This window comes from Rhea americana, unplaced genomic scaffold (assembly GCF_003343005.1).
Source record: "Rhea americana isolate MKP2758 unplaced genomic scaffold, rheAme1 scaffold_96, whole genome shotgun sequence".
Classification (NCBI taxonomy): domain Eukaryota; kingdom Metazoa; phylum Chordata; class Aves; order Rheiformes; family Rheidae; genus Rhea; species Rhea americana.
In genome coordinates, this window is record NW_028187155.1 from 2,329,693 (window position 1) to 2,355,118 (window position 25,426).

Consider the following 25,426-nt stretch of genomic DNA (forward strand, 5'->3'; position numbering starts at 1 on the left):
TTTTCCTTTGCTTTTTAGAGATTGGTGATAAGGAATTCTAACTACTTAATGAGATGGGAGAGGCCTCTCTCCATTGGAGTGGAGGACTCCAGGTGGCACTTTGACAGATTGGACAGGTAAAGCAGGAGAGCCCCACCTCCTCCTCCTTACCTATAGTTAGGTATATAAGGGAAACTTAAATTATGCAGAGAGGCACACTCTGAGTCCTGTTATCTTCCAAGTAGCATCACATATTTTTGGGGTCTTCAAGGGGGTGGGAGGTGTTTGTCAAAACCCTGGAGCCTGAAGAAAGAACAGCAGCATTGATCAATTTGACTGCTAACATGTTGTACCTGGAAAACAATGCCCAGTCCCAGTATAGCGAGGTAAGGATTCTGGGTTTGAGCTATGATATTTTAATATATTTTATTTTTAGTGAACTTGTGCATTTTCTTCACCCCTGTAGTCTTGAAATAAGATATGGAATATACATTTATTTTTGGGGAACTTTTGCAAATGGCAATCGGAGTTTGCTGGGCTGAGTATYGGAATCGGAATGAAATTTCAGTCTTTACGTTTAGGACAGCAAATATGTTTTGGGAACCGTAATCGGCCAGAGTTTTTTCTGTTGGAGTAAGGCAGAGTAATCGCCTACTGTGGGCAATGCATACAGATTGCATTCCTGTAGTTGTATGAACGGTATCTGTGTTGACTACATTATAACTCATTAACTAGCCTTTTTATTGCTCAAATTGCCGCTCATTGTTAAAAGTAGATGATGTTTAGGAAGTAAACCAAAAGTACATTATAAAAGCCCTTCTTAGGTTACCTTTTAAAGTAAAAATAATAGGAAACTAAGGTTCTCTGCTGCAAATGTCAYGTTTGCATTCACACCAATAACGCTTTTACTCAGTGCTGTTAGTATCTTGCCCCGCGATTTGCAGCAGCAAGATGTTTTACACGGGGTGTCTGTCTAAACACATATGAGGATAAATTCACATACCACATATTCATTTTGCTTTCTGTAACCTTTAGCGCCTGTATAGGTGCTGGTGGAACAGACGCTTGAAATTTAGCTTAAATTTACTTACTTATTTGTTTATTTTTAAAMCAACTGGCAGACTTTTTGTAAGGTGGAAGTAGAGAGAATTGCCACATACTCTGCAAATCTTTGAGGAAGTTACCTGGGGTTGAGGGAGATCTAACAACAATATTGGTTTACATTCCAGAGGAGACAGCAGCTGTGTTGACACTCATCAGAATGGCAAGGCAGCAGCAGCTCCAGTGTGTGTGTGCGTGCACGTGTGTGTGTGTTCCTGGTGAAAATGTTTCGAGTGGAGTGCATAGGATATGAGATCTGAAGCAAGCAGAAGCTCAACCACTTGGAAAACAAAACAAAATAGGACTTGCAAGGCTGAGCGTACAGATAGGGGATGTGTTAGCCGGAGAGGAAAAGCCGGTTAAATGCGCACTTGGGGCTTGCGCACCTGGGATGGCARGTTTGTAACTCTGAGAAAGCAACGCGGTGAACTGAAACCTGTGTGCTTTCCATGTCCCTTTTTCTTCAGGGAGTGCGAACATGCAGTATGTATGTTCCTAACTACTTTTTCCACATATGAGACAGTAACTTTTGTGATTTCTCTCCCTTTCTTCCCCCCCCCCCCAACCTAGTTAGTTATAAACTCTTAAATGTGGAGAGAGCACTTCTCAGGCAGAGTATTTGCTTGGCATTATTTGTCTCCTGCTATCTGATCAACTTTCGCTGAATAGCAGCGGTTGGGTTTGGAGTCCCTATGGTTGACTTGCTGGGCTCATCTGTCAGAAGCGATGCACTCAGGAGTGCTCTCGCTCTGCTTAAATGCTGTTCATCACAGTGGCAATCAGTGGAAGTTTTTTTTTTTTAAGGTCTTTTCACTGATTTCCCCYTCTCTCACACCCTTCTCCTTTTTGCATTTGAACCTTATGCTGATATTATTCATCCATTGAAGTGTTGTACTCTGTGGAAGGAAAAGCGATTAGCATTCGCTTGACTTTATTGCTGAGGGAGAACAGCCATTCTAATGAATCTTCTTGAGAGAAACAGGGACTTGTTAATGCTCAATTAAAATATATTGGTGGTGATGAACCTCGCCCATCCTAAGCTTGAAAACAAGATGTAGGCTTTGGCATAGTTCCTTCAAGAAAGAAATATTTCCTCCTAGGACTTGGTTTGGAAATAGAACTAGAAATTTWTTGCAACTGTTGCTGGGTATTTTGGAGACTGGGTAGAAGAAGGCTGTACATACTCCTGTAAAAGTTGGTAGATAATACAAGTTTTTTTTGGCTTTGGCAAAAATATATGGTGGGGAAGAAAAATCAATTTTTCCCCTGAAATCAAATTTTAAAAGGCAGAGTGGGGAGCCCTCCTCCCACCCTTCTGCTCAAAACCTATTTCTTTCCCTGAGTGCTAAAATGTCTCTGGAGGGAGAGACCTCCTGAAGGCTTGCTGCGTCTGTTGTATATTCAGCACCGCCTACTCGTGGGCGCTGAGCTCCTGCCTTCCCGGGCAGCCACCGGCGGCACAGYGCACTCCACCCCGCAGCCTGGGAACCTGCCCTTGTGCAAGCCCTAATGACGGGTGCGTGGCGACCGCGCGGAGGCCGTTGTGACGGCCGCGAGCTGAAGGCAGTGCGGGTGTGCTGCTGATCCACGCAGGGCCTGTGCCTGCAAGCGTCTTCCTGAGTGTTGCAATGGAATTTGGGAGCTTCTCCAAAATGGGCAAAAGCTGGCTGAGAGCAGGAAAAGGGGTGTTTGAGAAGGTACTGAAAATGTGAATCATAGCCCTCAAAGCCAGGAGATGGAATCTGACCCAACTGCTTCTCCAGTTTAATCTAATCCTACATTTGAGCTGGACTTTTTTTTTTTTTTTTTTTTTTTTTTTTTAGAGCAGTCATACTATTTGTTGGCAGAGTGCTGGACCCCATGACCCTGTAGATCCTCTTCAGTCAGTTTCTGTGCATTTGTGACTAGGAGATGTGAGAAGCAGAGATGCAGTGTGGTTGGGGTGGTTGTAAAGGGATGTCAAGGTGCTGGTGAACAGGATCCCTTTAGGCCTCAGATGACTTTCCTATGTCTACTCATGCTTCRCAGGTTTGGGGATGGTATGTAGGGGTGGGTCCTACAGCAATGCTTGGAGGGAGCATGCACAAATTGGAAGTGCTTGTAAACCTGAAGCCCTCTGTGTGAAGAGGGTGTCTGCAAGTTTGYAGTCTAATCCAAGTTGCTTGGGTGCTATTTTGGGATGTTGGGAGGAGAATGAGAACAACAGAGATTCACTGTGGGGAATAATTCTTTGGGAGTTTGTGATGATGACGGACAGTGTTTGGGGTGTTTGCTAAAATAAAATTAAAGCATTGCCAAGAGAATAAACACATCTTGTTAAAATATTGATAAGAAATACGTGCTATGATTTTTTTTGATTATCTCCCTCTTCAGTCTTCCCCAAAATTTCCCTGCTGTTTGTGGGAGAGACAAGGAATAGCTTTCCGTTAAGATTTTATTATAGTTTTGGAGGGAAATGGGGAACCAGTTTTATACAAAACATTTTAAAACACTTTGATTTATGACTTTATTGGCAACATTCCTTCACACTGGAAGTTTTAAAGCTGTGGACAAATTTTTGCAAGTATCCTTGATTCAGGTTTAGGAGAGCCTACTCAGAAGGATGTGCTTTCATGCTCTCTCCCCCTACCCTCTCCCACCTCATCTTTTTAAACAATACTTCAGATATGCATATTTTACCTAGTGCCCTGGATGTGAATCCTGCCCCTCTGAGGCAGCTAGGTGAGGCTCCAGAGGTGGCCTGGAAGGATGTCCTAAGGGAGCTGGGCCCCCTCAGCAAAGTGCAAGAAATGTTCCTCTGTCTGGTACGTTGTTTCAGCAAACATTAGTTTAAGGCTGAGGAATCTGAAAATTGAGACGTAGCTTATTTCTGAACATCAGCTTTTTCAGTAAGTAGTGAAAACGTGGCTGGAGTTTATTGCTCTTGCTGTCAGTCTGTAGTCTTCTGTGAACTGCCTGAGAGGGCAAAGCCTAGCTCTTCTGACACTGTTTTCTTTCTTCAGATGGTTTTGAGATGCGGCAGTAGTAAAATTCACTCAACAAAGCCTTTTCCCCTCCTGTCATCCCCTGCTCTGTGATCCTTGCCCAAACCCAGTGGGGAGGGTGCACTCTTCAGAGAACRGGCCATGGTCACTACCTGGAAGATCAGTCTTCCTGCTCTGCTCAGGTTGTGGAGGTACCGAAGAGAAAGGCTTATTTGTGCAGTGCCCCTTCTACCTCTCATTTCACCCTACCCCCAAGATGAAAGTACTTGGAGGATGCTATGAGTTTCTCAAGAGGTATTGGCTAAACCTGAACTATTTTCTCCTAGTCCTGGATGGATCCATTCACCACCTATTTTTAAAGGTGTCTTGGGGCTCTGCTGGTTCCCCAGAAGCCAGAGAACAACCTACAAGCCTTGGSAAGAAACCTCTCTTCTGAGCTGTGCCAAGTTACAGTAAAGTGCCGTTTCAGTGGCTTCTGAATATCAAAGTGGTGTTACTACCCCTGCATATTTGGGCACAGTTTGGGCGTTAGGGAAGGAAGGAGTGCATTAGGGGTTGTGTTCCTTGCTAGTGTCTGGCTACAGTTCTTGTTTATTCACCCTTTGTTTTTGCTGTAATTGCACTTAAGGGACTTAAGTTTTAGTCATGTGACATCTGCGCAAACTTGTTAGGCAGATGTTTTAACCTTGGATTGTGGAGGTCTTGTACGCGGATGTATATGCCRTCTACAACTAGGTACTCTTTCCTCTCAAAGGTTTCCAAGCCAGTGTAATTTTAAAGATTTGCTCAGTGGGTAGAAAAACTAAGGTAGACTTGTCTATGCCTGTATCTGTTTAGTGAATTCCAGTAGCTGCTACAATATTTCACTACTTCTAGCAAAGAGATTCAACTAGTTCAGAGATGTGTGTGGCAAGGAGATGAGACCTGCCTGTCACTGTGTTCTCATCTCCCTCCCTCCTCATTGAAACAGGAGGTCCAATTTGGGAGAAACTCAAGGATTAGGAGAGAGCTGAGTCTGGATCACTCAAAAATTCAACTGCCTGTTGTTCAAGCTGATTTGTAATGTCRTGGAGGAGTCTTTTGTTGTGCTGTAATAGGGTGCCAAAGTACTTTGCTTCCATCAAACACAGTTGTCRGTGTGACCACATGTGAAATGGTAAATGGGAGGTGTTACCCTAGAGAGCTCCCCTCCTTCCTCAGAATGGAGGGACTAGACCTCAGGAGTCTAAGGCTGTGGGTGTAGCACAGAGTGAAAGGATAGTAACTTGCATGTGGGTGGAAAGAATGAATGAGAGTCCTTTTAATAGACAAAAATGAAACTTAGCGATGTTCTATCTGTCTGCACAATTTTAACTTCTGAGCATGCTGGTGACAGTTCTGCAGAAATCACTGTGGTTTGGTTGTGTGTGAAGAGATGCTATTGTTCAGTATGTTCTTAAGTACACACATTTTGCAGTTTGTATGGTAATACATACCTTGCACTGCAAATCGGAATAGAAATCGCACCTCTATTTTAATTTTCTGAGCTCGAAACAAGGCATAAGTAGCCTGGAATTAGGGATAGAGGATCTTTTTGAACTGTTGGCAAACTGATAGCTTGCTTCATTTGGCTAGAAACTCGTTTTGTTGTAACTGTACTGTAAAAATCTTCACTATAAGAAATGGAAAGGAGCAGCCATCACAGTGTGGTGAAGGTTTTTTACATCATGAACCAGTGGTTATTAACTGTCCATTTTTGCTTGCTTCTTTACAAAAGCTCTGGGAAATAAGCTAATAGAGCTGCCACGTGAATTGACCTTGGTTGAGACCAGATGAAATAATCCAAGTACTTTACGCTGAGGATTTTCCATTGGAGAATATAAAACCTATTGTTTTGGTTGGCTCTTTTTTCCTAATTCTGGTTGTCTTAATCTTCTGCGTTGCTGCCATCACCTAAACTCTCTGATTTCTTCTAACACAAGCCTGGTTATGTTACTGTGTAAATCCACGTAGCTCCCTTGGAGTTGTTTTTCTTTCATTTTACTTTGTCCTTTTTAATAACAAAATAATGATTTTTAAGTCAAGTGAAACTGCTTCTCTTCTCTCCCCTGTCCCTCTATAGAAACAACAAAAGCAAGCTTTGCCTGTCTCAGGGCGGTGCATATATTTCTACCCATCTGTTGATGACTTTTTTGGGTTGCATCTGTCAGGCTATGCCTAGCTGAAGGTTTGGTTTCCAATCACTGCCATTTTCATGGTGCAGAGACATTGTTAGTTCACCGTGGAAGACTCTGCATTGGCAACAGGAAGACTGGATGTCAAATATGAGAGGGTGACTTCTGTAGACCATGCACTTTGCTTTCTCTTCTGGAAAACCTTGCTATAACTAGTGGAGAAACTACTTATGTCATTATTGTGAAGGGCTGAATAAAAGTGGGTGTTGCCTGGCTCAAGGCAAATTTTAAATTCTATTTACAAAATATTCCCACTGAACAAAATCTGGAAACGCTTCAGAAAGGAGCTCTTGCACCTATGGATTTGCAGTAGACGTTGTTAAGCCCTGTTGTTTTTCTGGCACAACCTCCAACGCTTCTGGAGAATGTGCAGAATAGGCAATAAAATGTGTGCGACTCTCAAACGAAGGTTGCATAAATCATCAGAAAGGAGAGTAGCTTCTCACATACTCAGCCGTAACACTCCACTTCATCCCCTCAAGAGGGGAAGTGAGCACAAGCTCTTTTATTTGTGTGGCTTGGCCTGGATTAGTGTCAAGTCACTTTTGGTATCAAGTGGAATTAAGAGGAAAATCATTACTCTCCAAAGGTGTCGCAGTTTGACTTTTCYTAATTGCATATTTTTTCATGCTCTCTGCCATCTCAGTGCCACGATCGACTTGCATTTCCTGGACAATTAATCAAGGCCATCATCTTTAGTGATATATGAGCTCAGTCATGGTTAGGCTGTGCGTGGGTCTCCAAGTGAATAAACTCGCTGTTCTCAAACTTCCTGTTTTGGTTTCTTTAGTTATATTATTAAACGATTTCTGAGAGCTCTTTCAGTCTTTAGTGTCCTCAATGGAGCTTTCCATTAGACCTGTACTGTGCCATGAGAAGATGTTACAGTTGTTGGAGGGATTAGAGAGCTGCTTTCCAGTAGGGGAAAACCTGGCCAAAGCCTCTAGGAGAATAGACAGAATAAATAGAATATGCAAGTTGTGATTTAGCTGTGAGCTACTGAGAAGGAACTGCAATGAAATTTAGGGGGTGAACTTATTCCTTAAAAGCAGACAGTCTCCTAGGGGAGAGTCTTATTCTTGTCTGAAGAAGAGCTTATGAGAGGCTTTCTAAGCTTATCTTAGTTGCTTCCAATTACCTTGTGCAAGGAACAAATACAGGAGTATGAGATTTGAGATGACTGGAGTTTTATTTGCTTAAGGCATCTAGTATTAGGAATTAAATCAAAAAGAAAGGCTCAGATAAGGTTCAGAATAGAGATGAAGGTTCGGAAAGGCTCAGATAAGACATGCAAAAGCTTTAGTTCTTCAGTTTTGGTAAGGTGAACTTGAATCTCCTTTGGGAGCTTAAGCCTAGATTTGATTTTTATATATGTTTTTAATGACCAGTGTTTTCAGCTCCCTGGGCACAGGCAAGTGACAAATGTATGGGAGGATGACACAATCTTTTTATTACTGGCACTAGAGTTGAACGAGTTGGGAGATGATCCAAGAATACTCAGTGGTATCTTGGGTTGTTTTTTGTTTTTGCAAATCCACTGCCTCTGCTTGGGCCTTAATGGTACAGCTAAGGGAGCAGTGTTTTAACCAGGATGTTTGTGCTGTTATAGATGCAGAACAGATTATGGTGGAGTGCTGGAATAGATGGYTTAAAGTGTTTCTGAGTTTATGCTGAGTCCTCTGCCATGCTTGGAAGTGGACCCAGGTGGCAAGGCTGAGCATGTTTGAAACTTAATGCATTGATTGGAGCCCAGCAGTCTTTTGGGATTGATTCCAGAGTTTGGATCCGGATTAAACTTCCCCTCAAGGACTTTGGGAAGTGGTATATGAGGGGGCCTGGTGAAATTTGAGATGATTCCAACTTCCTCAACATGGCAAGAAGATGAATGCTTTTACCAAGGGCAAGAGAGTGGGAGGAAACACCCAATTTAGGGAGGGAAGGGGAAATATTTTATGGTGGGGTAGTGTCTGGGAATGAAAGGGATGGATTGTGTCTCGGCAGATACGAATCTTTTAATCCACATCTAGGAAGTAAATACAAAGAATTATGCCGACTTCTGGGAACAGGCTGAGGGGAGGAGGTGCAGTGCTAGGCGGCTTGATAGTGCTGTACAGGCGGAAATCTCTGTGCTGTGGCTAGCTGTGTAAGGGAACTGATGTGTAGGGCTTGTGCATAGTGCTTCAGCAACGTATGTGAATGGAACAATAGGAATAGGTGGATGCATTCTCTCTGTAGCTTTTTATGAGTTAATCATGCTGTCAGCAACCATGTCAAGTCAACAAGTGGATCTCTCTGCTGCATGGGAGATGGCTTAAACTATTTCATCATTTTGCTGGGTTTTAATATTTTGTAGATTACYTCATGACTTATTTGATATGCATTAGAAAATGGTTTTGGGGTTTGTGATCACTCAAAGGAAAGAAAAATTTTGATCAGCTGCTCTGTAAAACTTGGACCCTGCAAGATTTTTCAGGTGCATTTCTGAAATTATCAATAGCTTCTGCAAGTCTTTACTATGACTTCTCGCTGCTGCAGTTTTACTSTGTATTTGATCAGTAGTATACAGGTAAACTGCCTGAGAGGTGCTGATGTGATTGAATAGAGCTAAGTAGATGTTGAATTTACCACCGCCCCATTTCTGTAGCGAATAAGCATACAAGAATTTCTTGAAGAGGAAACTAGAAAACACACTGGCTAGGTGTGATCTGGAAAACATTAGTCATTTTGCAAGCAGGAAACTGCTTTGTGAATATCGACATGGGAAAACTGCTGAGATCAGCCTTTGTCAGACCTCTGTGCAGTGTAACTGTGAATGTTCAGATTGGAGGAGTAGGGAGTTAAATATGGTACTGAATGGAAATTAATAGGTATGCTCTTTTTCATGAAAAATGTGGAAGAACCCTTTGTGTAAATGACTACTGTAATTGCACGCAGTCGTGGTAATTGTGAGAGCGAATGAGCAGAAATGCCTTCCACTTTGGCTAACTTACTGCAATAAGCACTCGTTACGTTACGAAAACTATCTGTTTGAAAGAAATGAAAAAACGAAGTCCCCAACTTTCTGCTAGCATGAGTGATTCAATATTGAAAAACAAATGTGTTGGCTTCTCTGTTTGGATAACGAAAAGCCTTTCCAATCGAGTCCCTCAAATGCAAACTTCTGAAGCTGTACCTTGCATTAAGCAGTGATGGCATAGTGTGTGTTAATGTATATTGAAGTTGCCAATACCAGATGGTGAGAGCAATACTGAAATGTGCTTTTGGTTGCATTATTAGATGGTGGAGAGTCCGTACCAGGCTACCWCAGAAATTATAGGTGTATAAAACTTCTGATAATGCTGTGACTTAAATGATAGGGAAAATATTTTGATGGCTGTGAGGCTGATGGAGTGAAGGCAATTGTGGAAGAAACATTTTCTTGTGCACGTTGTGTACTCAGTGCTGCCTAAGACCTAGCTTTTGGGTCTGGAACAGCCTGGTGCAGGGACAGTCTGATGTCTTTGGAAAATGGTTTATAACGCTCCTGCTCATCTCCTAAGAGCCAGCTGAAAAAGTAAGAAGCTGTATGTTTCTGCTGTGCACTGCAGAGGGAGGGCAGCTCATGCTGCTTGAGTTGGATGGGGTTGTCTTTGGGCTCTGGGTGCTGCTGTACTCAACTGCAAAACCAGCTTGCTGCTTCTTGGTGCCAGTCAGAAGCTACTCTAATATATTGCTCTGCCTCCTTCTGTTCTCTGCATTTGGGKTATAATCAGAATTTGGCAGCAAGTCCCTTTGCTGTCCCACTCAGTATCAAAAGCTTCTCAGATGATGGTGCTGCCTTGGGGCTGTCACTCAGTATCCCAGGTTTTTGAGAATGTCATCCAGGAGTTGATGCTTATTTTGGATGGAGAAATTGGTGAAATACACTAGAAAAATCCACAGATCTTTCAATCCATGAGGACTCTTGTGCTGGAGTATAACCCTTTTTCCTTGCTTGCAGTAACTTGTTTTAATCTGCCCTTTGCCCTCCTGTAACTCTTCTTATGAGTTCTTATATTTTGTAGTTGCACCATGCTTCAAAGAGTGGGTGTGGGGGGTTTATGCATGTGGCTTCTTCTGTTTTCTTGYGTTTAACTGCTTGATTTATTTAACTTGTGGATCTAAATTTCTCATTCTGACTAGAATACTAGCTAGCTGCACTATTTTACATTGATGTCTAAAACCTGATGGATTCTGATTTTATTGAGCACAGTGATGAATTTTGGAGGTGACTTCATCTCCTGATGCTGTTCTGACCYGGAACATCCATTGTCCTTGTGCCCTATGGCCATACTTTGGTAGTTTGTGTCTGCTGCCTTTCACTGTGGATGACAGACATCCTGTCCAGCCTAACACTGCTTTCTCAACACAATAAAATGCTACATGTCTGAAATGACTGATAACCATCGATGATTACTGTCTGGTAAAGAGTTCAAGAAAGAAGGCAACTTTAATCAGTTACAGGACTTCTGCTGTCCAGTTTCTGTGTTCCTTTGTATTTTAATCAGTTCCTTCTGTTTAAATATAGCTTCTTTCTTGGATCCAACTTTTCAACATTGTTTAGAAACCCCAGCACTTGGAGGTTTCTGTATGACCTACCAAGCTATGATCATTTAGTACTATTCAGCCATTGAAATTAGGCTAAATTATCTTACCGAGATCTTGCAGTCTATCTTTTCTGTTATAGGTTTTTGTCTTCAGTTATATTTGGATCTTTTGTGAGGGGGTGCCTTTCCAAATTAGTCTGTGCTTTCTCGCTCTCAGATTTTTGTTGACATTGTGTTGCCCAAGAGCTTAGGAAGCTCTTGACCTCTGTTTTAGTTTTATGAAACTGAGTGTTAGGGATATTCATGAATTTGCTGTAAAATCATGGAGCTCTGCCTCAGGCTATCTGACATCTCACAGAGATGCAACTGTGCGAGTCTTTTGCCTCCATGTTTATGTATTTTTTCCAATGGTATTTCAAATAAACTGTTCTGCACAAGCCCAGAGTAAAGAAATGACTGTGTATGTGTATAGAGAATGGGGGGGGGGGGGAAGTCTTGGACTCTTTCCTCTTTTAGAACCATCTGAACTTTCAGAATAGCTCTAGCTTAGATATTCTAATGAAAGCCTACTGAAAATGGTCAAGCATTCAGAAGGTGGTGTTTTCTGTGCAGGGAGTTTTTAAGAACTCTGTTCAGAATCTTCCTGTGTGTTGTTGAAAGCCTAAAATAAAATCCTAGAGAAGTCAATCATACTGTCTTTATAGGCATTAGAAAGTACTTACAGAATACAGGGTATCCAGACAGTGGGATGCACTGTCATGCTGATAATCCTAGAATTAGACAAGCTCTTTTACGTGAACCTGTGGCAGGTGGTAGGAGCCAGGAATTACAGGCATTCCTGCTTTGGGCTGTGCTTGTTTTAAAAGGCACCCTGCTTCTGGCTGAAAAATACTTTTTGCTGTGTAAAAGTAAATGAATGTTAATCAAGGGGAAAGACTCAAAGTTTAGATAAAAAGAAAAACAAAGTGTGGGGGGGGGAAGGGGAGGGAGGAGACATGACACACATTGCCGAACTTACAGCCTTTAGGGGTAGATATAGAAACTTCCTTTCATGTTGCTTTTCATGAAATTGAGTTATTCTCCAAGCCTGTAAATACCTGTGTAAGTGCACTTTTACYTGAATGAGAAGTTCTGCTGAGGTCAACAGAATTGTGTCTGAGTGGAGATGCACACAGGCTGCAGTCCTCGTGGGTACAGCTTTTAAGGTTGTGCTGCTTGTGTTGAAAAGCTAATTCCAGTGGGAATCATCTAGCCTTTTCCCTCTTCCCCTGAGTGTACAAATTGTACTGATCTCCTGGTAATGGTCTATGTTTGTGGGTCACTGATGTGCGCTGATTTCTCCTGTTTCGTACGTAACTTGTTTCTACCAAGTTGGTCTCTGTCAGATCAACTACTGGGAGAGACGAGATGCTGTGTTAGGTAGGCAGAGTGGGCTCTCTTTTAGCCCTGCATATCTGAACGTAGTGGCTTGATTTCAGAATATCATTTACGCTTGAATTTCAAGGGTTTTATTCTATTTATTTATTTATTCCCTTAGCTGGGTGAAATGAAGAACTCTTCTTYAAATTGTGCAGTATGTGTTTGGGCTGTACTGGAAGCTGTCCAGGTGACATGCTGCGRTTATCTTAGTTCTTAATATGTAATACCTGTGCAGGACAATCTTAGATGTGCTGCTTTTTTGGACATGAGGTTTATGTGTGTTTGGTTATGCTGCGGCTGTCTCTAATAGCAGAGATCAGGATTTACAGGGTCCAAGGCTTCCTCTAGASCAGTGCAGCCCATCACATCAAGAACCTGTAACACAATTGGGAGGTGAAATAGTCAGCTATCTTCCCGGAAAAAGCAATGACACAACAGTAAGATTATTCAAATCAGGTAGCTTGATAGAGTGCCCTTAAAAACTCTGTTTCAAAGTAATTACAGCTTAGACTCCCGGGCCCTTAAGCTTAACTGATGCCTTGATAATTGTTGGTATCTTTGATTGAACCAAAGTTATTTACTCCTTGACTATTCACATAAAGTGCATGGTACACGTTATCATTATATCCAAGTGCATCTGAGTCCTTGATGTGTTTAGCCATACAGCAGCTCTGGGAGGAAGCCTCTTAAAAATAGACCTGCCGCTTTGCCTCTATTTTAGAAGCGGAGCTGAGAGAGATGTGGACAGGCAGTACACCCTGCTGCTGGCACTCTGGGATCCAGCACAGCAGGGGTCTGGGCCTAAGTTTTTATTTAAACCACTTTCCCTCRTGGCTAGCAGGGAACCAGAATGATGTCCGAACTGAGCTGTGGTAATTCCTTCTGAACAGAGTGCAATACAGACATGTGTTAGCTGAGTGGAAAGTCGGTCTGGCAGGAAAAGAAGATCTGTAATGCTCRTTTGTTTGTTTTATTTGATGGGAAAAAAGGCTAGAGATGCTAACCAAATCACACCTTTCACTGTGAGTTAGTTAGCTATCTCTTGCAGCTTCAGCCCTGACCTTAGCTGAGGGGTRTGGGTGGAATCCTTTTAATTTCTTTGCAGTGGCRCAAGGAGTGCGCCTACATCTAACAYTGTATCAGTTGCCTTCTGAGCAATTGGCAAAGCTGCACAGTCTTGTGTTCAGCAATATTTTGAATAATAATTATGATAGAAGAACTTCTGTTGAGCTCAAGTGCTTTATTTCCACCAACTAAATCCTCTGTTAGGAAGGTTCTGAAATTAGGTTGATTCAAGTATACTGTCACATTTGAGGCATCCATCTTCTGATTTGGATAGGCATCAAGTATACTGGAAAACATGCCTCCTGCTCCTCCTAAAAGTCTCTTCTCAAACAAGAGTCTGAATCTTCACACTGCCCAGCATTGAAATATCGTTATAAGCTGGTTTCTACTACTACTGGTGCCTTAGTCATGGTGCAGTTAAGGGCAAAACACAAAACTATCAAAATGCCTTGCAGAATCTTTCTGTTGCCAACATCCATGGTAATTCACTGTATTTAGTTTCATTGTCTCTTATCATTGGAGAATAAGCACCAGAGGTGGTGTTTGCAAGGCTTTTTCAGTAGCTGGATAATGTTCTTGAGCTGCAAACATCCAATGATGAAAAATAACTTTGCTGGTATGAGTATAAAACATCAATGCACGTTCCTTGGAGACACAGAAGGATTTTGATAGCAGGAGTTGAAGCATCTAAGGGTTTTTTCAATAGGTTAAGGGGGTAACTTTTCCTTTTTTCAAGTGGAAAAAACTCTCAAAACTTTCTCTGAGAGGTTGATAACTGGGTAGTTAATAGCTRGAGTTGTGTATTTTAGGGGGTTTTTGGTTTGGAAGTTCCCTTAAACTTTTCTTTGCTGGTGTGACTTCCCTCGTGCCCTAATAGTAGGGGTCTCTTTGCAAATATATCTCTAAGCCTTATGTTTAACATATGGAGTTTAAAAATGGATTGTAGTCCAAGGACTTGAGGGAATTCTTCCTGCAGGGTAGAGCAAGAAGGGCTCTGTTTTGGGTGGAGTGGCAAACCTTTCTGCAGACATCAGCTGTACCTTCTGCAGGGAGCATTTGCATTGCCCTCTTGTGGCAGGTGCTACTGGATGGCTGGGACCGGAGAGGCTTTTTGCATTATGTTGTCTGGACCATTCCAAAGCAAGTTCTGTTTTTATCATAGCGTAACAATGGTAAAACAACTGTGCAGTTTTCAGTCTTTAATTTTCTTTTAATTCAGCAGGGTCTCCAGCAAAATGATGGCTTTTCTAATCTAGAAATATGAGTTAGCATGAAAACCTAAAGTGAAGCTGATGGGATATAGGAAGTGAAACTGATAATTTTAGATACATCATTGAAATGATGTTCCAAAATGGGTAATACAGGAACTAATTGCATCCCTCTGATTGTCTGCAGTTAAACTTACTTGATGATTTTTTGGTAATGCTTCTGCTRTATTAATCCTGTCAAACTTGGGGTGGGGGGACAGAAATCAAGAACAAAGGTGCTGAAAACCAGATAACCTATTATTTTTGCCTTGAATGCTTTTTCTGCTTCCCACCAAACAAAATTCTTATTCTGCCAGGAATAAGAGCCTATAGTTGTTCAGAACAGCTTCACTGCAAAACAGTCGTGTGCCAAATTCTGGGCTACCCAATTGGCAAGGATTAGGTTCCCACTAAAATGTTGTCATCTTGCTTTCTGCAAATGGTTAGGAAGCTCTGCGTGTGTGTGTGCATGCATGTGCGTGTGCAAACACACCCTGCGAGCCCCTCCTTCGGGGAGATATCTTGCAGCCTAGCACAAAACCCTTGATCTCTTTGTTCTCACCCGGGCTCGTGGTCCACAGCGTGGCCGGGGTGCAGGAGTTTTATTGCGGCGCGAGCCGCCGTGCGCTGAATTCCAGCGCGCAGCCTTCTGCGGGCCTGCTGCCCCTCTAATTGCCGTGTTGTCAGAAGGAGTGTGCCTCCGAAAGCCTTATCTGATTCCTGTGAAAGGGCTTGCAAGCAATTCAGATGTTGACCCCTTGAGCACAAACAACTCTTCAAGCAGCCTGCCTCGCGGCATAGCTGCGAGCTGATTCGGAGGATGAGTGTGTGTGTGTGTGTGTGTGTGTGTGTGTTAAGTACAAGCCTAGTGACTGGCTTTGACACCAGGTCGGAGTTGGAGCACCTGCCCAGAGCGGGGAGAAAGGGGCCAGGAAAGGTGAAAGGTTGGAGGTTGGTGGGACATGGAGGGAGCGGAGGGGAGTCAAACAGCTGCTTGTGTCAGCGCTAGGATAAGTGCAAGGAGATTAATAGTTATTTAAAGAGCAAATGGGGACATGGCATTCAGCTGTGGAATGTGAATGTATAAATGCAATGGAATGGGGATTCTGCTGTTAGCATTTAGACAGATGGTCCCAGGACTGAATGGAATGAAAAGGATCCTCGATTCCCTTAAGGATCTTAAATTTTAATGGAGTACTTTATTTTATTTATTTATTTATTTGTTGTAATTGACTTCCCAGCAGCATCTTCAGCATTTTCAAACTGTGCTGTCTTGTTAATGCTGCCTGCTTGTTTGGTCATCTTTCTCCATAATCTTTAACAGCCTGGGATTAGAAGGAATAATCTTTAAGTGAAAGCTAAAACAGAGTTGTTATTTTGCTGTCTGTCTGTCTGAGCTGTTTTAGGAGACTGTTTTCATCAGTATTGTCTTTTCATCGCTCTGCTGATTAAGGAGTGTGTCTGATGCTAATCTCCATGAGAAGTGAAAAAACTGAGTGATAAAGTCTGCAGACTTTAAGTCTTTTTAGGGTCAAAGGGTGTGAGACTAATTTTGATTAAATGATTCAAAAATCTTATTTTGTTGCTTTTGTTTATATTTTGGGGAGCRTGGGTGCGGGTTTTTTGTTTTTTATTAAATATAAAATTATTAATTAGCAAAAACTGTTCCTAGCCATGTATGTTCACATTCTAACACCCCCTATATAGAATTATCATCAAGCTYGTACCAGAAGTCCATTAAATAAGCCTTGGTTTGCAGAATGGCCTGCAGAAGATGAGACATAACTGTCATCTACATTGTGAAAGCTTTGCTCTCCTCTTGGAGAAAAAACATCTAGTCTGGATTGGTCTCTCCCTTGACAACTATTTAGCACACTTCCAGCATCCCTGGGTATGTTCAAGTCACAGTGCAGTTACGTGCACTTCTGGAATCCCACGGCACCCCTGTTAGACGGGTGAGTTCTACTCCACTGTTATAAATAGGGAAACTGAGGCAGGGAGGGTAAATGACTAACCTGAGGCAACATGGAGAGTTGCTAGTTCATCCGGGATTAGGACTCAATACATAATTGCTTTTATTATTCTAACGCCTGAAGGCCTCAGCCAAAATGGAGGCCCATTAAGTGAAGTGCTTTTTACATAGTGAGGAGTAATCCTTGCCCGGAAGACCTTGCAGCCTGAAGTAGGCCAAGGGTGGAGGGCGAGGTGAAGGGCGGCAAGGCGGCTTGCCCAAGGGTATGTGTGTCATTGGCAGAGCAAGGGAGAGATCCAGTTCTCCATTCCTTCTGCCCAGAGTGTCCTCCTGAAGGCCATTCCAACTCCCAAGATGGAGTCCTTCCCCACCAGGCATTTTCCTCTAGTGCAGCTCAGAGCAATACTTTGCCCTGACTTCTTCCTCTTGGAAGACTGTGTGTGCCTCACTGAAGTCCCAGCAGTACTGGACTTTCCTTGTGCTTTTAATTAAAAATCATAAAAATCAATCATCCTCTCTCGGTGAAGATGAGATATGAGGAAGAGCTCCACTTGGCGGCTCAGTTTTCTCTACTTCCTTCTCATCTGGAAGGGCAGCTGGAAGTGCAAAGTGAGTATAGGGAGAATGCCTTACCCTTGGAAAGGAACCAAGCTATTTTCTTATACGGATGAAGTGACCGGAGAGTGTTTAAATGACCTGTCTGAAGCCCTGGGGAGCTCAGCAGACAGGCTTTGTGATTCTCTTTTGGTCTTGTGCAGAGTGATGAAGTGGTACTTGAAGCCTCAGAGGGGCTGTTGGGATTTCCAGCATTGGGAAAGCTTTTAACTATAGTCTTTCTGTCAGCGCTTTGACCCAGGGAGCTTTTGGCCTTTAGTGTATAATGTATAATTGTCCTGGAGCTATTCTCTGGAAAAGAGGTGACTGTTGGAAAGAAGAAGAAAGCAGGGAACAGTCTAGCTCAAGCACCATGAGATATGTGAGCTGGGTGGGTTGCATGTGATAGGCAGAAAAAATAGGAAGAGAATGAGATGCCTGGACCTCTGAATAAGGGGAAGAGCCAATGTCACTTCTACCATGTTATCTACTGTCTAGTTGTAAAGCTAGGTGTGTTCATCCTTGCACATTCCTTGGGAAATCCCAGAGGTGGTTTGGGCAGTACTGAAAAGCCTTTTGGATGCTGCCCTCTATAAACTGGGCACAAACAGTGTCCTCCTCCAGATAAGTGCAGGATGAGTCTGTGTACCTRGTCCAACCAAGTGTGCTGCTTACCCACCCTCTCATGGTAGCCAGTGTTGGATTCATCGGAGGAGTAAAAGAACATGGTGATTGTGWAACCCTGTTTCTCTAGAATACTTTCCCAGCTTCCAACTATTTGTGGTTTTAGAACAGTTTTAAATTTGGAGTTGTTGCCTTGACTTTTTATTTCCTCCCATGAACTTATCCAGTGCTGTTTTTTGAACATGTATAGGCTTTTAGTATCTCCATCACTATGTGGCAGAAAATCCCATGTGAAGGTGGACCATGTGAAGAACCACTGTGCACATCTTCAAATCAACACCCTGCTAGTGATGTTTTGTTCTTCTCTAATTCTTGTAGTAAGAAAGCATTGAATAACCATTTCATATCTGCTCTTTTATATCACTTAGGAATTYATGGACTTAGAATGCATTCCCCCTTTCTCCTCATTGTCTCTTTAACAGACTAGAGAGTCCCGGTCTACCTAAGCGTTGCATGACTGGAAAGCATCRACTGGTTTTTGGTTATTCTTGTTGCGTTTCTCTGAACATTAGGTTCCACTCATCTCTTTGAGATGGGAGACCAAGACTACACATAGAATTTAAAGGCTCATGCACATGATTCTTGTGTTGACTTTTCCCTGATCTAACTTTTGCCTTTATATACTTTGCTCTCTAGCCTTCTGTTTTGATGCCCTCAGTTGTTTCAATGTCACTTGTACCTGGAGGCTACTTTTGGGTCACAACCTTGACTGCTCGTTTAAATGCTACACACTGTGCAACGGCTGCTACTTACGTATGTGGAAAGGCCTTCTATGCTGTGAACTTGTCCTCTGCTTGATGAGGCTACCTTCAATTCCTCTGTGACTGTCTGTAACTAGTCACTGGGAACTGAGTGCAGTGCACAGGTCTGGTTAAGGTCTTCTAAACCTCTTTCAGTTACTGACACTTTAGTTGGTGACTTCAGTGCAGGTACTAGCTGAGTAAGAGTTTCTAAATATCAGTGTGGATAGCAGGATTGGATCTGCAAGAGGAAGAATGATCTCTGGATAAAGCTCAAGACTGTCAGAGACCACATAACCTTATACAATTTAGAGCCAGTTGCCCTGCAATGAACMTATTTTGTTGTAGTTTTGAGTGGTTGATAGGTTTTTGTTGGGTTTTCTTTTCTTTTTTTTTTCTTATTGCATTACAGCAATTCCTCCAAAAAGGTGTCTGGTCTGAGGGTATTGCTAGACACATTGTCTGCTTGTCTCCTCATGGTGATTTGCTGCCTTGCTAATCACTCTCATTAGATACAAGCCCTTTTCCTATCTTGGCTGCTGACCTCCTACATGACTATGGAGAAGCTTTTTAGTTCTAACACCTGTATAAAATGGGGTATATTCTTGGCAATTCTCCTGAGTCTTTGAATGAAACATGTAGGGTAGTGCTGGGAGCGTACTGTAAACCTCGCATGGTGCAGGCTGTGCTGTGGCGYGGCGAGCTAGCCTACGCTAACGGTGCTTTTGTAACGCTTTTGTGCATCTCTCTGCTTCTAGCCGCAGTACACAAACCTGGGGCTCCTGAACAGCATGGACCAGCAGATTCAGAACGGCTCTTCCTCCACCAGCCCCTACAACACCGAGCACGCGCAGAACAGCGTCACAGCACCATCGCCTTACGCCCAGCCCAGCTCYACTTTTGATGCCCTCTCACCCTCCCCGGCCATCCCTTCCAACACAGACTACCCGGGACCTCACAGCTTCGATGTATCATTTCAACAGTCCAGCACAGCAAAGTCAGCAACATGGACGGTAAGGGCACAGCGTAGCCTTGCTGTTTGTCTGGCTTCRGTCTTAAGGCCAGTAAAGACACTAGATAGGATATGTTATTCRGGCTTGTGCAAGAACAGTGTGGCCTGTGTCGTCTTTAGTGTACTACAAGTTATGTGCAGGAGGAAGAAATTTATCTTGGCTGCTTTAGGAGGGTGTGATGGGAATTTGCCCCCACTAAATCCGAGGTGAATAAAGTGTCCTGCAAAAAGTCAACTGAAGCCCATATCTGGTGAAACAGTGGCTCTCCATTTGTGTCTAGCAGATATCCTGGAGTAAAACATTGAGCAGGAATAAGAACAGATTCAGAGCTTCCCTTGGCTTGCTTAAACACCTGCAGGTTTGAGTCAGAGTTGGTGTGAAGGGCTGTGCCAGCAGGACAGAGGTGCAGAGCAGTGATGGTGCTCCCTGTGATGACTCGTGGAGTGAGGCTTTCTCTCTCCCCGTGTCCTCCTTGCCCCTCTTGCAGCTGGTGGGGAGCCCCAGTGTTGCTAGCTCTGGTCAGTCCTGGTGTACTCAGATGTGTGCGGTTTTCTTATTGTTATTTTTTGTTAATGCATTGGTCTAGTTTTCAGTGTAGTCCATTTTTACCAAAAACATAAAGTTTGAAACTCGAAGGCCAACCCTTGATCTTTGGAAATGACCTGATTGTTCAAGCTGTAGGAATTAGTAGTACTGTATCCTGGGCTACAAGAACTGTACACCCTGTAGTGTTTCAGGGCTCTTGAGTAGAGATGTTCCAAGTGGAAAAAACAAATGTTCAGTATTTACTGTCTTTGTGCTTCAGGCACTTGGAGTATGTGCTGTGAATCATCTCCCTATAGATAATTTCCCTGTAGAGTCAACGAGGAGAATTAGCTAAGTTTCAAACCTTAGACATTTGCATAATACTAGAATGTTAAATGTTTAAATTAGGTGTTATCAGTAACCTCTGCTATACCAGATAATTAAATGAGTATAGCAGACTTAAATCCTGTGTGGAAGAAACTGATTTTACTTATCTATTTACTGGATATATGAACTGAATCTTAAAGCATAAGCTCAAGTTACAGCATCACCGTATTACGAATTGTTGTTTTATTTTCCTTCAGTCAAAACTTTCTTGTGATAGTTTTTAATGGGTTTCACAATTATCCAACACCTACTTTTTTCCATCTTCAGAACTCATGCTATCTGAATAAAAGCACTGATTCTGTTTTTACGGAACAAAAAAGATACGCTTCTACTAAAAGTTAAGTGCATTAAAATAGTGAGAGTTTAGTTTTTTTTCTTTCTTTTTTAATTCTGAGAAAAAATTTTGATCTCTAATTTAAATACTGTCTAGCAGGAGTTGCAACTAATTCTGTAGGAATTTCCAGCCATTACGTGACAGTGAAGCGGTGGAACCTGTGTGATCCTTAGTTTGGCTAGATGAAAAGAGATGTCACATGACAATAAATCATTAAGTTTGCATTATTTGTTTAAGCAAACTTTTTGGAAAACTGATAACAGTAACCTTAAAATTGTGTGTGTTTTTTTTCTGGAGTTAAAATATGTTATGTCTGTGCAAGAACAAATTTTCCATTTGCTCATGCATAAAAGGGTGAATGATTTTTAAATGTTGTGAAAATGCATTTTTGTGTGTGTGTGTTGGGAACAATGCCTTGTAGTTCATGCTTGTTTTCATGTCCAGGTTTCTCTACGTACATTGTATGCAGTACTTATTTTCACTTCCCTTTAAGGAAATAGTTGGTCGGTTTTACTTTCCACTTTTTCAGAGCAGATAAATGCTGCCCTTAAATTTTGCAGAGAGCACTGGAAAGTCCTTTTAAAGGAGATGTGAAAAGATACTCTCTCTTGATATGTATGTTACAAGGAATTGCACAAGGCACTTGCAGGGAACAAAGGTGTTTAATGCTACCCTTTCAGCAACAAAAAGTGGTCTTTTGAAATTAATATTGCATGTACTTAATGGCTTTTTCCAGTAGAGCTGAGGAGGAGAGAGGTACCTGCAAGCTTAAAGCTGCAAGCAGCTCGCTGGCCCTGTGGGCTGGCATTTTGCAGTCATTAACTGTGTGCAGCTTGGGGGAAAAGCACATTTAGCTTGCCTGCATGTTACCTTGCCCTGACATGGACCTCGCTACAGAGATGAAGATGCCTTCTGTGTTACTGTGGCAGCCTGTCTAGAGATGAGCCAGTGTTTTAGTGGGGGAACTGCCTCCCAAAGAGCGCTCTGGTTATTGAGAGGCAAGCATGGTCCATGCCTGGTCAGGGTGTCCCTGCACAATGTGGAGCTGAGTGACCCAGATTCAACTCCTCGTGCMGGAGCCAGCAGTGCGCTGCACATTCATCGTGGTTGATGACAGGCTGGCGATGCTTGCTGGGGGCTTTCAATCAATATACGTTTTGCCCCAGAGCATCTTTCCATCTGCAGAGCTCTACCCTTCTGCTAATTAATCCACCAACTCATTTCACATGGGCTCTTGAGCAGTTGGTAATATGTGTTCGACAGCTTTATCGGAGGGGTGGGTGGAGAAGGATGCGAAGGCTCTTTCCCGCTGCTGCCCTGAGAAATGTGGAAATGTGCAAAATGATGAAAGAAGGAATGATTACCCCATTGTCTCAGCAAGATCAAGTTCTTTGGGTTGCTCATTCCCCCCCTCCCCCCCCCCAGTTTTGAGTTCATATGCTTTGATTAACTCATGTCTTTTTTTTTTTTTTAATGATAGATTAGGAACTTACCCAACTGGAAGGGTTTCTTTCACTGCAGTGACCTATTAAAACCTTAATTACTAGATGGCCCCACCCTTATTAAGAGTCCAAAACTTGAAAGCTCTGTTTCTTAGTTTTCTTTCCTCTTGCTGTTCCCCAGGGCAACAGTATTAAGGAAGCTTGCTGTGTCGTACTTTCCCCTTTTTAGGAGAGAATTAGCTAGGCTAATGCACTTTGTGCTGTTGGAACAACTTGGCAGTGGCTGGTGGTGGGTCTGGTCTTCTGGCTGATGGGGTGCTTAGCCATAGCCGCCTCTGAGCTTGTTTGGGACTGAGTCATGGTAGATTAGGTCATGGGAGCGAAGGCTGTGGGCTTGGTGAGAAGACACGATTATTTCTCCTGAAAAAGCAGCAGCTGCTCTGAAGGGTGGATTTTAGAGCCGTGAAATGCTTCAGACATTGTGTTCACTTTGCGCAYGTAGCTCATAATTTGCATGATTTGGAAGGAGAAATCTGAAATTCTAGGTAGACCACTTCAGGTTACTTTTTGTGGGGATGGGGGGAGCAGAGGAATAGTAGCAGAGTAACCTCAATCTTTTTTTTTTCTTTTCTCTTTTTTCTCCTTGAAATATATTTTTTGCTCCAAGCTCTCTGGACTCTTCCTATGGGGAAGGTTTATTTTCCTGGGTCAGTGGGCCCTCTTTGACAGGCAGCTAATGCCTGATCAGCAGTATCTGTATGCAGCAAGTCAGGAGGGAYGTGAGTGTAACATTGGGATGGTTGCCTCTCTATTCAGGTTTGTAGTGGGCTCCTAATTAAAGGAAAACTAGCCAAAAATTGCAGAGAGAAARGTGGTTGCTGCTAGGTGTGAGGATGTCTCCATATTTATGAGCAATTCACTTTGAAAATGTTGCAGATTTTCTCTCTGAAGTCCTTCATGACCCTAAGTAGGAATTCCAGTAAAACATGCTGTCTAATCAAGTTAGCTCTTCATATGTATGCAATGTTGAACTGATTAATGATGACAAATTGAGATTGGATTGCAGAGGACTTTATAAGTATCCTTGATTGTTTTTTTAATTAATGACCAGAGAACATAAGAAAGAATGTAAGCAAGTTAATCAGTCTTTTCAGAATGAAAATCTTAAACAATTGAAACTCTACTGAAGTGTTTAAAAACAAAAGCCTTGGCAATTTAAATTGAAAAAACGTTTCTCACATGCATACTAGGGCAAGGAGCTCATGTTACAATAAAACCTTCTTGAAAACCAAGCTATGAAAGAAAAAGTAGCTATCATCCTGTAAKGAGGAGATAGAGAGTAGGTCATTAAGGTTGAGTGAGAAGCCCTAGGAACTGGGTGAAGTAACAACATATCCTGAATCAAGTGTCATTTATTGTGGGATATGTCCTCTCTGAGAATTCCCATATGCCTCAGCTTGCAATACCTCCTCCCATTTTTGCAGCAGTGGAAAATAAGCAATTTCAAAAGTGTTCCACCCGAGACTTTTTTTTCTTTGCAGAAGTAAGTTATGTGCAGATCTCCCCACCCACTCTGAGTCTAAATAAATAAATAAATACATGGCTCTTTTCCCCTAAAAAGGATTTGGTAATCACCTGTCACTAGCAGAACCTGTTACATGGGGAAGAGTGTGACTGCAGAAAGGAAAGTGTTTTTTTTTTTTTTTTTTTTTTTTTTTTTTTTTTTTTTTTTTGTTTTTCAGTTTAAAATCACCCACTTTGCAGTACGAGGAAAATAGAACGAGTATAACACGAGTTTAGATACCACGAGCTGGGGCTTTTTTGTTTTGTTTTAATGTATGTATGTCAAGGTAAGTAAAAGTTAACCTTACTGCCAAACTGGAGCTATCAAAAAATGAATCAGATCCACCCATCCCATCAGCAAGATACCACCTTATAAGTCATGAGACTCTTTTAAAAAAGACAAACAGGTTGTTCTTATTTTTTGCCCGGGTTTTTGAGCCTTCAGGGTGCTTCTGATAACTCTTTAAAAGCTTTTCTTGGTAGTCATAAGGGCTAAGGAAAAAGAGGGCAGAAATAGCTTTAAGATTTTTAAATGAAAAATGAAACTCATTTGCAAATTCTGGATTCTGTTGGAGAAAGACACCAAGACACCCAGCCCTGCAAGGCTTGCATAATTCCAGTGTTGGCAATATCTGAATTTAGCAGTTTATTCTCATGCCTTGCAGTAGGTTGGAGCTGAACAGGATTAGGGTTGGTCCTTGCAGTGTTTTGTTATGAAACGGAGCCCTGCAAAACTGGAATCCATCCTACAAGCAGGCACACTGATGCTTCTCATTCTCCATAAACTCAGCTGTATCTAAAGCTATGTGAAACCCTTTAGGTTCTAGATTCTCTTTTTGCTAGCRAAGCTGGATAACTGTCTATACAACATACAGAAAAGCAAATAAAGGGATTGTGCTGGCTGAGGGGAATGTATCTGAAAATGTTACCTTTTAATAAAGGCAAAAGGAATGCAGCTAAACTAGTCCACAGTAGCAATAACGAGTTTCCATATCAAGAGTACAAATGTCTTGGTTGGATTATCTCAGTCTCTTTATTTCAAATTGATTCATTCAATTTCTGTTTTATATGGTAAAATTGGGAAGTGTTTTGTTTATCCTCTGTATAAAATGATTTCGAGGACTGCACACAGGCATAAGTGAAGCAGTGATCTGGCAATTAGATGCATGCATCTCCTTAATGCAATAGTCTTTAATTATGTGTTCGCAGTGTTCTCTTAAATAAAATAATCAGATTAGTACCAATAGCCCATTGTTTTGATAACAGTTGCAATGTCTAGTACTGCCCTGGAAGGCTGAGAAGTCTATTGCTGATCTTCTGTCTGCATGATAGGTGAGATTTTTTTTTAAAGGCCAGTGACTCTTTTTCAGTGAATTTAGATGTCAGGCATCGTTAAGTGTTCATGAGAAATTGTAGCTTTGATATTTCTCAACTATGCAGTACTTACACAATCGGGTTGCCCTCTGGTTAATGCAATCAGAGCTTTCTAACTTTTCCTTTGAATATTAATTTTAAGGCTGCCAGGAAAAGGGGAATGGWAGTGGTCTTGTTTCAGGACTTTGAATTTCCCTCTTCTTGAGGCACCTAGACAGCAATAAT

General features: G+C 42.2%; 1 protein-coding gene across 2 annotated transcripts in view; it reads left to right on the forward strand.

The window, feature by feature from the left end:
* Nucleotides 1-199: 199 nt before the first annotated feature.
* Nucleotides 200-25,426, forward strand: part of TP63 (tumor protein p63) — a 71,706-nt gene continuing 46,479 nt past the window's right edge. For both annotated transcript variants that reach the window (XM_085325080.1, XM_085325081.1), the window contains exons 1-2: nucleotides 200-365; nucleotides 19,322-19,576. In XM_085325080.1, the coding sequence (XP_085181206.1) occupies nucleotides 324-365; nucleotides 19,322-19,576 (297 nt within the window). In that variant the 5' untranslated portion in view covers nucleotides 200-323. The remainder of the gene's footprint in view (nucleotides 366-19,321; nucleotides 19,577-25,426) is intronic.